This window comes from Pholcus phalangioides, unplaced genomic scaffold (assembly GCF_987345545.1).
Source record: "Pholcus phalangioides strain wild (caught in Gottingen) unplaced genomic scaffold, Ppha-v1.0 ptg000022l_1, whole genome shotgun sequence".
Classification (NCBI taxonomy): domain Eukaryota; kingdom Metazoa; phylum Arthropoda; class Arachnida; order Araneae; family Pholcidae; genus Pholcus; species Pholcus phalangioides.
In genome coordinates, this window is record NW_028301615.1 from 8157242 (window position 1) to 8170635 (window position 13394).

The 13394-nt window shown below is 37.5% G+C and overlaps 1 protein-coding gene across 4 annotated transcripts in view; it reads right to left on the bottom strand.

The window, feature by feature from the left end:
- LOC149069414 (WD and tetratricopeptide repeats protein 1-like) overlaps positions 1-13394 on the bottom strand; it is a 530664-nt gene that overhangs the window by 383012 nt on the left and 134258 nt on the right. For 3 of the 4 annotated variants that reach the window (XR_016195038.1, XM_089249199.1, XM_089249201.1), the window contains one exon: positions 1310-1356. The exons of the other annotated variant lie outside the window; for it this stretch is intronic. Coding sequence is in view for 1 of the 3 variants with exons in the window: in XM_089249199.1 (XP_089105325.1) it covers positions 1310-1356 (47 nt within the window). In the remaining 2 variants the exon portion in view is untranslated. Of the gene's footprint in view, positions 1-1309; positions 1357-13394 lie in introns of those variants that run through there. 4 annotated transcript variants of the gene reach the window in all.

The window sequence follows — 13394 nt, forward strand, 5'->3', positions numbered from 1 at the left end:
TAATTAGCCGGACCTGAGTTTTGAGTTGGATATCCATGCAATATCATTGATTTGAACTTTTTATTTATATCTTCTCAAGCATGAAAATTAAGTTCTTTGTATTGTCATTGTCTTTTAATATTCAACTGCATAAATTGATATAGTTTAGGTTGTATTTAAAATTAATGATAGGCCTGTAAAGTACATTGAAGCAATTCCACAGCTTTTTTAACTAAGAATTTTTTTTGCAGGCTGAAACAGGCAGATGTGGATCATTTGAAGTAGTTCGGGGGGGGGGGGGGAATCAAAATACCCAGCGCCCCTTAAACTTATAAATCTTGGATATTTGTTTATAAAATTAGTAGAGGCTCTTCTCTGAGTTCTTGTAGCATAGAAAGCCTCCAGATCGAAGCAGCATGACTTACTATTTGAACATTAGTGGGTAACAAGAAAGAAAATAGTGGTGAAGCAGCAGCATTATCATTACAAAGAAAATACCCCTTGAAGAAAAGGGAAAGGTGAGGGAGGGGAAGTGATAAAACAGGAAAGTCAGACAAAGGGTCTATCATTAGTGAGGGTGCCGCAAAAATTACGGCATACAGCTGTGCACACTACTTGTTGTATTTAAGAAAAGTGTTAAAAAGGTATGTTGATTATATTTCTAAAAATACAAAAAACTCTTATATCACTTTCAATTTTGTTGTCTTAATTTTCACGTTTAATAAAAAGTGTAATCATAACATGAATTAAACTTTATTTCAACCCATTTTAGAAATAGGGTAAGAAATAGAGTAACGTATAGTGGAAGATACTTTTTTAATAGTAAAATATTCACAGGTCGCAAAAAAAAAAATTTTTGGGTGTTTAAAAATTCTGTTAGAGTTGTAATTCAGTTTGTTTTTAGATAACAGTCTAGACAATAGAATAGAACAATTTTTACACTAATTGCACATGAATTAGTCCTGTCATTAAAATAATGGCTTAAGTGGGTGATATTTGGGCCCCCTACCCTATATACATACTGTACCTAAAAAGCTTATCACGAAAATGACGCCAAGAATTTTCATCGAAATTCCTATTGAGGTAACAGAACACAAATTCATTGTGTTTATCACACAACAAGCCATTTTGTCCAATTGTAAAAAAAAAAAAAATAGTGAATGATAAAGACTTTACAGGAAAAAAACAACAGAGAAGCTAAACTGATACAATTTGAAGAAATAAAGAAAATGATTTCTTGAATTTTTCTTATCGCAGTCGAAATGACCATTATCTGTCATTCTAATGCCATTCACACTTAAAAATAATGATGAAAATGCAAAAAACTCACTTTCCTCTTTCATTCCATTCAAGGCAGTTAACACAACCATTATGACCCTAAAATAGGGGGGGGGGGGGTAAAAATAGCTCAAACATTTTGTTAAATAAACAAAATACTAATCTAAACTGATCAGCTTTTACCTGCATTTGAACTACATAATCAAAAAACAGATCTATTACGCGGGCAGCACTTGTGTGACATGCAGAAGCACACCATAACCTCATTAATATATATAAAAAAATAGTGTCAAACTGTTAGCTGTTGAGAAAAAAAATTGTTAAAAAATGGTTTTTGCAATAATTTGAACATATATAGCAAAGTTTCTCAACCTTTATGTATTTAAAGACCAGTAAAATATCTGAAACAGTTCGATAGATCACTAACATACATCGAAAGTATTGTGACCATGTATCCCATATTTTAGTCCATCAAGACTTTTTCTTTGCTTATAAAAATAACTCAATTTTCTCAATGAGTGAAATTCAATATTTGAATTTGTAATATTTACTAAAATTCTGAATGAAGATAACTTTAATCTATATCAGTGTTTCCCCTGGTGGGCAATGGAATGGTCCAGGGGGGCGATATAAGCTATGGATATAGCATAGGATCCTATGGGTTTGCTTGAGTTGGGGGGGGGGGCGATGAGAGAAAAAGTTTCTGAAGAAGGGGGCGATGGAACAAAAAGTTTGGGAAACTATGATCTATATATACATTCAATTTTCTTTGTGAATGTTCTCTATACAAATCTACAATTTTAGACCAATCGTTGCCAAATTTTAGACAATTTTAGACCAATCGTTGCCAAATTTTAGACAATTTTAGACCAATCGTTGCCAAAAATGTACAATAGACCACAGATTATCTGGCCTAATGTGAAGGAAGGGCAGCTGGATAACAGAAGAGCTGGATACGTCATAGTTCTGTAAATATAGTGCACTCATTCTCACGTACCCCACCCCTACCATCAAAAGAATATAACAGAAAATGCCGCCTGGCAGTCGAGTGGTTAGGGAACTAGCTTCTCACTGTGCAGGCCTGGGTTCGAATCCCGGTTCGGGCATGGATGTCTGCTAACCTAACACTAACAAATTCCCTGGACAGATCATGCTGATCCCTTGGGAATACGTGAAGATCACGTTATTATTATTATTATTAAAAAAAAAAAAAAAGGAAGTCCAAGAATAAAAATACTGCACATTAGGATGGAATGAAAAAATGTGTTTTTTCACTTTTTTTAGAAATTGATGTTGCCTTAGTATTCAAAAAATGCCTTTTAAGGTTTTAAGAAGTTATATCAAAATCTAGGAAAATATTTTAATATCTTGAGGTTCCTCACAGACCCTAAAGGTTGAGCAAAAAGACTTTTCTAAGTACACATTATAAAAATCTTTTTAAACATAAACGAAGTTGATGATTTTTAAAAAGCATTCGCTAAAAAAAGAAAAACACTCAATTTGAAAGTTATTCAGTACATGGGGCAAAACTGAAAAAAAAAATATATAGAGATGAAAATAAACCCTTTTTTTTGGAGGGGGGGGGGGGAAGACAAATCTATACCCATGTTCCAAATAAAAAATAAAAACATAGTTTGACGATATAGGTGTCAGGAGAATGCCTCTATTGCTTCCACTGTTATTACATTTAACTTTTGCAAAATAGTCAACTTTTTTTCAAACAATGGCAGGGTAATCCTTTATTTTATTCTGGCTTGAATGAAGCCTTAACGACTCTCGGTTGTTGATATAGCAAGAGATGCTTCAGTTATGAGTAGTACGCACCGTTCAACTGCTTGTGTGTGACATGGAAAATTCGATATAGATGGAAAAGCAGGTTCAGATCATTTTTGTGGGTCCATTTCCTGATTTTTTACAATAGGTGGTTCAGTCACTCGCACTTGATCCCATGCACATAGTTCCAAATAGTGCTTAGCAGAAAAGTTTATTTTCGGAACATGTAATGTACGGATTTCTGCAATAATCCCTCATTTCTAATTTTCAGAATTCTCTTGATTCCCAGTTTTTTGTAAATGAGATTCTCATCTGAGAGTAATGAGAGCAATAAATTCTCTGGGTGGACGTAGACGGTTTTTTCTCCCATTTCCCCCAACACAATCTAACCCATAGGATCCCATGTTATACCCGTAGTTTCTACCGCCCCCCCCTAGAACATTCCATCGCCCCCATTGGGAATCACTGATCTAGATGCTTTACAAGATGCCTTAGAGGTAACTCATTTTAGTGAAAAAGACAAATAAGCCATTGCAAAGGATGACCTATTTTTTTCTCTATTAATTTGATAACACCATTTTTATAACCAGTATTGGTAAAAGTCCCATCACATCCGATCAATTCCTTCGTATCAAAATCTTGCTTCAAAAAGTCTGGGATTGATGACTTTACTTACTCTACTGCTTCTTGGAGTTCAAAAGCAAATGAAGTACTTGCTTTGGCACCGATTGATGGACCAGCTTCAGTACTAGTAGATCGAAATTTCAACGGTAAATTGTATTTTGGCTCATATAGATCACTTTCCTCAGAATCGTTGGGTATAGATGAGTTTTCAGTAATTGATGAACTATGTATAGTTTCCGCAGTTTCTTCTTCGTAAGATGACTTCAAATAAATACAACGCCACAACAGGCAAATTGCCCAACGAGGTGGCTGACTTAAGAACATCATGGATCCCCGAGCCATTTTTTTTGGAGGCCCTACCTACTACTGCTACACCACACATGCACCCCCCCCCCTGCGGAACCACCAACGAATCGGTACATGCGGGAATGTGCGTGTACGTGTAGTGAAACCTGACGTGAAGTTTTTTTGTTTCTCTAATGCTTGTTATGTGTAGTGCTGCCATCTGCCACTAGTTTTTCTAACTATGAGTGAAGTGTTATGATTGAATGATTTATCGTTGTAGGACTGTTACTCTCTGTGGCGAGACTTTAACGGGGAGATCGGCTCGCATTTGCGCCTTGAAGTTGGGAACCACAGAAAACCAACTTCAGCCAACCACCACTGTGGGGTTCGAACCCGGATCCTCACATCGCGAGTCCGTCACTATAACCACTCGACCACCAAAGCACCATCCAACGGGATACCATTTTCATTTTCCTTTGTTCATTATTTTTCAATTTCTTCGTTGTTAGGACATCTACTCGACCAATAGCCATCTTGCGAATACTTCTTTGATCTTGCAAGAAATCTCGCTCTAAATTTAGGATCTTTCTCAACTTGTCACACTTATAGTCTTCAAAAATTACATTTGCATGCTGAAATGTCGAACAATTTCCATGCTTTCACTGAAAAGATTTTAAGTTCAACTTGAATGTTTGAGAATCTTTTCTTGCTTTCATATTTTTCTGAAGATACTTGTATTTACAGTAAAAGTCTTTGAAATTTTTGCATATCCGTTGGTGAGAAACAATAGGAATTGAAGAAATTTTCCAAATATTTTCTATCTTTGGCACGATAATTTCAAGAATGTCTGCAATAACTGGATCTTTTCTTGATTGCTGTGCCTTCATATTTAGTTGAGTTAGCAAATAACAAAGCATAACATCGCCATAGGTGGACGAAACCCGAGAATCCCACTCTTTAGGGGATTTCCTAGAATGTCACAACAATAAAAGCTTGTGGTCATCATTTTGACTTGACTGCTATACACCCTCTCAGTTAAGGGTAAGATTGCAAATGAATACTGAAAACAAGGGAAAACCGTCGAGGCCACTAAATGAATCACGTGTTCAGGGGAATAAAAAAGCCTCCTCCTCAGTGTCATGTTACAGAATTCTACACGTGCGTAAAACTTCAGGGGCGATGAGGAACCTCAAGAAGTTTGAATTTTGGGAAAAATAATTAGGAATGGCATCTCCTCACATAAAGGCATATTTTAAATTCTATTACAATGACAATTTCGAAAAAAAAAAATTCGTTTCACCCTAATACAAATACAACGCCACAACAGACAAAATGCCCAACGATGTGGCTGATAAAAAGATGCCCATACTGCACACATATTTCAACAAAAACTTGTTCAGATTGTCTAACTTAATTGCAAGAAACATAAAATCATGTACACTGTACAGCTGTGTTTTTCAACAGTCCCCCTTGAGTTCTTGTGGGACCACTTTCATTTACTATTATTGCATGAAGGACATTTAGTTTTGTGAAATATTTCAATTCTTTATGGTATGCAAATTATAAAAACCACACATTTTGGATTTCATTTTCATGGGGAGGCAGTGTGGAAATTCACTTTTGCTAGTCTGGGGGCATTGACCTTAACTAAAGGGGACAGTTCTTACAAAAACTACTCAAAAACTTATTTTCCTGTTCACTAATAAATGCAGGCCTAGAAGTGAAAATTTGAAAAAAAGAGTAGGAAAAATAAGAAAACCATTGACAAAAAATAGGAAAAAAATAGGAGGGAAAAAACTGAATTCCCAAATTATGGGATTAAAATTATGCATTTAAAAATGTGCCATTGAGATTCACACCTTATATATTTTACCTATCTATTGATATTTTAAGAAACTCAAGTTCTAACGAATTTAAAAATCTTTCATTTCCGCAGAATGTGGAATCAAAAACAATGTAAACAGCAAAACTATAAAGAAATTAATAAAATTTCTACTGTTACTTCAAAAGTCCAATTAATAATCATGATCCCTTTTCCTCCATGCTTTTCAGAGAAAGAAAAAAACCTGTCTAGGTGCCATAGAAATGTAGCACATGTATGCATAACCCATTGCCCACAGGCCGAATGTGGCCCCGGAGTCATCTGTTTCAGGTCATTCCAGTGGCTTGCGTCACAGTTCCAGGTCACTCACGTTACCCAAGCTGCTGTTCCACTTCACTTAGTGACCTGTGGCACATTCCTAGATCACTAGAGTAACCTGAGATATTGTTCATCTACATTTAAGTGATTCACGGCAGAGTTCTAGACCAATCGAATGCCCGTGTACATTTACACGTCATTCAAGTGACCTGCAGCAAATTCTCTGATGAGTAAATATGTCGCAGCATATTTACAGATCACCGCGGCACAGTTCCAGAGCACTCAATCAACCCCTGAAACTTTTAAAGATCACTCAAGTAACCTTGCGGCACATTTCTAGATCATTTAGTTGACCCGCGGAAATTTTACAGATCACTGCAGCGCACTTTCAGAGTACTCAATTGACCCAGAAATATTTACAGGTCAGCTTCAGTGCCACTGTGGTGGTCGAGTGGTCATAGTGACGGACTAGCATCGTGAGGATCGGGGTTCGAACCCCACCGGCGCCACAGTGGTGGTCGGCTGAAGTTGGTTTTCAACTTCAAGGCACTATGCGAGCCGATCTCCCCGTTAAAAAGTCTCGCCACAGAGAGCAACAGGCCTACAACGTTACAAATATTCAATCATTACACTTCACTCACAATTTGAACTATAGATGGCAGCACTGAAATATCAAACACAACACTAGCTACACACTCAAACTGTTAGGTGCACTCACTTTGTCCCAGACTATGCCACAAAGCTGATACACATTTGTGTAATCATTTAAAATGATTACACAAATGTGAAAAAGTAAATTCATTAATGTATTGTTTTAAACTAGGCCAGAAAGCAATAAGCTAGACAGTCGAGTCTACTGTACAGTAAAACCTAAAAGCAAAGCCATTGTCACTGAAGTTTTCGGTGATGACTCAAGTGAAGTGTCATTGGTACAATTATACAATACAGTAGAACCTCAGTTAATGAGCGATTCAATTAATGAGCAATTCACATAACGAGCAAAAATTTTAAACAAATTCTGACTCTGTTAACGAGCGATGATGCACAAATAAGTATAAAATTTGTGTTGAGCTGTGTTATTCATGTTTTGTTTATTTATTTCGACATTATCACAACTGAACTGGTGGCTTCTTTTTTTTTTGCTTTCGCCCACACACGTGTTGTGGAATTTTGGTAAATTTGAAGATATTTGCCGGATGGATCGGCCAGCCAGATCTCCAGACCTTAACCCTATAGAGCATGTCTGGGACGCTCTGGGGAGGGCAATTGCAACTCGCAACCCCCCTCCGGGAACCATCCAGGGAACGAAAACAGCGTTGCTGAACGAGTGCCACAGGAAATGATAAACTGCCTTATTTCAAGTATGAAATCACGCTGCGAGACCTGTACATCTGTAAGACGGGACCATACCCCCTATTAACCCATTTTTTTGTTTATTCTGCAACCGCTGTTTCATAGCTTCCGACCCCAACGAATGTTGCGCACGATCATGCGTGTGTATTACACAATTGAATGGTTATTTGTTTTGTATTGTATCAATGTATGTACATATCAAATTTCATTAAAATCAGTACAGTAGTTCTAGAGATAATGGGCCAAGTCTGCAAATTCTCTTAATTTCTTACACCAGTGTAGTATTGAAGTGATTTAAAAGACCCAGAGCTTATGGAGTCAGCTGTGGCCACTCTTGAGACAGAGGTAAAAGATGTTGACCAAATGACAGTTAAATCACTTTAAACTTTCAAGAAAATATGCTCATAAGCTACAAAATAACTAACAACTTAATTTTTCATTCAAATTTTTTCACATATATTTCTTTTTATGAAGCCACTAATTTTATTTTTTTAAGAAAACTCATCTGATTTTTTTCTTCTACACATCATGACAGCTTCACACGATCTGCATTTGTGAATGAGTCAAAAAAATTTTCATTAAAAATTAAATATCAGGGAAAAGTTCATGAATACAACTATACCGGGGTTGGGGGAGTCTAAGCCCTCCTGTAACCTTCGATGGCCAATCCACTTTTTCTCTCCACAGCGTATCTTGTTTATTTCATCCTACTTCATCAGAGTGCTATGAAAAGTGGCATGGTGGCATGTGAAAGCACCAGCTTACAGACAAATTTTACAATCTTAAAGCAACAAAAACTAATCAGATTCATCAAGCACCCCACAAAATCAGTGAACTTCCCCATGGGGTCCCCAGCCTGCAGCCCTGTTGCACATCCCCCCCCCCCCTGTGAGGGCCACAGAAAAATTTTATTCATATTAATTTTACTAACGAATGAAATGCAAGGGCAGCCAACCAAGGAGCAGTAAGCCAATGTGCAGATTTCTAGTGGGACCTGTACGAGCATTTATAGCACGCTTCTGCCTTAACATGAAACCTGTTAACTTCCCCACGGGACTGCCCGACCTGGAGGCCCGCCGAGCATCCCTCAAGTAAGTGGAAGGACTAGCAGCTCTAGTCACAGAGCTGCTAGTCCTTCCAGTGGGTCAATATATATATTTTTTTTTCCCAAAAGAAATTTATTCACTTTCACTTATACAAATGTGTGTGACTATATGGAGTCAGAGAGTGTCTGTGTCATCGTAATGTTACTTTTCGTGGAGTTTCATTGCTTTGTGTTTTTCTCCGTTTGATTGTATGTTTTATGCATTGTGTTCAGTTCAATACCAAAAAAAATTCATCCAGCCCCCCCCCCTTCCCCCACGAAATGAAACCTGTCAACTTCTCTATGGGGAACTCTGACCTGCAGCCATATCGGACTGGTCCTGCCGTCCCGCCCCCCAGATGACCACGAAAATTTCTCACTTGTATTCATTTCACCAACAAATCAGGCCTATAGGTTCATTTCAGGAGGGGGAGGAGCATGGCCCCCACATCCTAGGGTAGGGCCCCTAGGCTGGAATATTTTGGGGGCCCCGACCAGACTTTCACGGGCCCCTTTATGATGGATTTATAGCGTAAAAAAACAAAAAAATAATGAACATCGTCCCGGGCCCCAGGGCTGGAACCTTGCCAGCCCATCCATTGTGGAGGCCATGGGGGGGGGGGGACCAAGGCGATGGAACAATAGGTTTGGCCATCTTTTACCTTTTTTTTGGTCTTTTTACATTTCAGGGAGGGGACAGACTCCCAAATCTCTCACTACGGCCTTGAAGCAAGTAAATTCCACAGCCACCAACTTCCTATATAATTTGTGAAAGCAAAATTAGGATGCCATGCACAAATTTCAGAATAATGTTCATAATACCGATGAATCTTTGTAATGCACACTATTGTTTCACCTATACAGAAAATGTGCACCATAATTTTGAATGATGAATTATAATGATGAATGTTAGCTACTGTCCAAGACCATGAAACCGCAACTGGTTTTTAAGAATGTTCTTTTTTATATAGAGGAACCTACAGAATCATTTCTTTTCAACCAGGCAGAAGTTTTTAATCACTACTCTACTTGTTGAACCCTCAAGCTAAGCAAAAGAAAAATTAATAAACCAAGTGGTCTACATACACCCCCCCCCCCCACCAAAAAAAATAACTTTAAAAACTATATGATTTTTGCCTTGGCAGAATCATTAATTGCAATTTCAACATTTGTATTATTTGGCATTATATCGATGATTTCCTCCTCAATTATATAAATTTTGTTGATATGTTTTGTCAAAAAAAGTAGGACAAAAACTAGAAAGTAAGACAAAAGTAGTACATTTTACCAAAAATTATGAAAAGTAAGAAAAGCAGGACGAGTGGAAGCCCTGTGTATGTTATGTTTATCAATTTCTGTTAATTTAAAATGCTAGCTAGGTTACTAGCTCAAAATTTATTTGGGACAGGTTAATTGTGCTCCCCAAACCTAATGTGCCCTTCTAAAGGCCAATCTTGCATTCGCCAATGCTCGTGCAGGTTATTGTAATGTGGTAGGTCTTCTCATGGTGCAACTTGGATAACGCAAATTCTACCATAAGTCATTATACCGCTTAATCATGTTTGGTGCAGCATAACCTTGATGGTCCTTGCACCAATAAAATACAAACTCCAATCCAAAGGTGCATATGCACCCTCAAATGTTTGATGACACATATCGCAGCGAGAGAGAGAGAATCTGTCAGAAAAATATATTTGTTTTTGGTGTAATGCTGTTGTGCACCATCTAAAAACACCCTTTTTCTGGCTTTCCTATTGCGATTCGACTGCACATTCTATGATAAAAAATTGCTTGTTTAGGTGTGTGTCTTATTCTTATATCACCTCCTTAAGTTTGCCCATAAATTTAGAATCGCCCTATATTAAATGCATTGTGGTCGGCTGAAGTTGGTTTTCTGTGGTTCCCAACTTCAAGGCGCAAATGCGAGCCGATCTCCCCGTTAAAAAGTCTCGCCACAGAGAGCAACAGTCCTACAACGATAAATCATTCAATCATAACACTTCACTCATAGTTAGAAAAACTTGTGGCAGATGGCAGCACTACACATAACAAGCATTACAGAGAAACAACAAAACTTCACGTCAGGTTTCACTACACGTACACGCACATTCCCGCATGTACCGATTCGTTGGGGGGGGGGGGTTCCGCAGGAGAAGGGGGGGGGTGCATGTGTGGTGTAGCAGTAGTAGGTAGGGCCTCCAAAAAATGGCTCGGGATCCATGATGTTCTTAAGTCAGCCATCTCGTTGGGCAATTTGCCTGTTGTGGCGTTGTATTTGTATTTGCAAGAAACATCATGAACTGGAACCTCTTCCACCACTTAACAAATATTTTACAAGTAGTAATATTAAATTATCAAGTTAAAAAGCCTCAAAATTCAAACAGTTGTTATCTGTGCGTGGTAAAACAATGATATCCAAACTCACAATGCTACCCAAACTCGCCATCATACATTCTTTCTGTGTTGTCATCAAAAATAATATAAAGCCATGGACAGCTGCACTTTACATGTTTTACTAATATTGTTTTGCCACAAAAAAATAACTGTTAAAATTTTGGAACAAACTTTTTAATTTAACAAATATTATTTATAAAATATTAACTAATATCATATTACAGTTGCCCCCCCCCCCCATATTCACGTTTTTTTTCCTTCATTGAAACTTTTTTGCAGACATTCAGTAATTGTTATTCACGTGTTTTGTTTACAAAATCTGAGTAGTGTTTAGGATGGCTCATTTTTTTAGTGCTAGTGATAATGTTTCGAAAAGAGAAAGAAAAGTGAAAACTTCACAAAAAAATTGATATAGACTATATGCTTAACGAAAGTAAATCAATTGCTACTGTGGCACGCCATTACGAAATGTACGATGAGATATATAAAGAAAAAAGAATCTGAAATTCAATCAGCCGGCCATAGGTACGAAATTAATCGTACCTATGGCCAGCGAAAACTTTGTATCACCTATGGGATCCATGTGTTTCCCATACAGAAAATGCTGGGTTTTTATGGGTTAAGAGTGCTACAAAAAAGGTATTCCAATTGATTGTAATATTATAAAGGAAAAGGCAAAAAAAATTCACTCTTCTATAAAGGAAAAAGCTGGTGATGTAACGTGATAAGAGTACCCATGAATTATCATTAATTGGTTCCCGTGGTGCACGGGTGAGGACCATGCAGAGTCGTTGTCAAAGTTAGAAATTATGAAATTATTATTATTATTAAAACACACGACAGGTGAGAAATAATGTTTTACAAGCATAATTATACATGTTTTTACAATATTTTACCTTCACACTGTCGGTGGGTCTAGAACCATCTCACGGTTTATAATGTCTTGAGCTTATACAATCCAAAATAGGCCTGATGTTGCGGACCCTGGCCGGGTCTTTGACGTTCACGGTTTTTTGTGTTGCCAGATGCCGACTACCATAGTTGTACAATATTATTCTAAGTTCATGTGAATATGCAAATTTATTTGTCAAATATTACGTTGATTCTAGTGCACCGAATCACAATACGGATTGGTCTGGTAATAATGTGAGATGGGGAGTTTTCCCTTATATGCCGGTAGTGTGCAGTGAACAGACACGTTGATTTCACAACGTGGACAATGTGGATACCACATTTCATTTCACTTGTGATGTTTTCATCCCGCCTCGTTCCAGAAGTCATGAGTTGATACTTCAGCTGGGTGCCTTGGCACCGTTCGATCCGTTGATTATGCTCTTCATCTTCTAGTCAAAAATCGCTCTCGTCTATGATTAGGTTCGTCATCTCTTCGGATGCGTGATGCTGTTACTATGGACTTTCTTTTGAAAATTCACCTGGAGATAGAACGGATCAATCAAGAAGTGAACTGCTCGTTCTTGTAACAGTGACATACTGAAGGGTGTAATCGACGGACTGGTTGGGTGACCAAGTTTTGAATCTGTGATATATTGATGTTAAAACTCTAAAGAAAATTTACCTGCATGTTGTGTAGACTTAGAAAGTTTCATTGTAAAATCTAAAAATTAACGCTGTAATAAAAGTCTTAATTAAATGAAATAGTTGTCACATCATTGTTGTCATCTGTCTGACCAGAATATATTGGGAAAGATAAAAATGGAATCTGGGATGTAACAACAGCTAAATATCGTTACAGTGAAACGTCTGATCCATCAGAATTTTGTGCATGTAAAGGTTTGTTTCTTAGGTTTAAGAAACGATTTGGATTATACAATTAAAAAATCACTGGCGATCAACCCTCTTCTGACCAGAATGCAGCTAGAAAATTTCAGAAGACTTTGCAGAAAATTATTGAAGAGAATTGTTATGCACATCAGATGATTAGCAATGATGAAACAGTGCTATTTTGGAAGAAAATACGCAAAGAACATTTATCACCCAAGGAGAAAAGTGAGGTTTTAAGGCAAGTAAAGCTATAGACTGACTATGTTGATTTTTGCAAATGCGTATGGGCACATGATAAAGCCCACTGTTATTTTCAAATCTGCGAATTCGCGAGCATTGAAGGGAAAGGATAAGTCAAAGCTCTCAGTATTTTGGATGAAAAAAACACTTTTCCTGGATTGGTTTAATTGGTGTTTCGTTCCAGAAGTCAGGAGGTACCTCAAGAGTGAAGACATGCCATTCAAAGTTCTTGATATTGAATAATGGTCCTGGACACCCAGATGTTAACCAATTCAAAGATGGTGTAGGTAAACTTTCCCCCGACTTCTTCTCGGTCGTAGGTCCTCGGCTGTACCTCCACTACGATTTCAGTATGAAATAACTGGATTCTAGACTCCCAAAAGAAGAAAACAACACTTTATTTAATTTATTATCCAACACCTCCAATGAAACCGTCCTGTCTCTTTGGTACAAACTTTTACA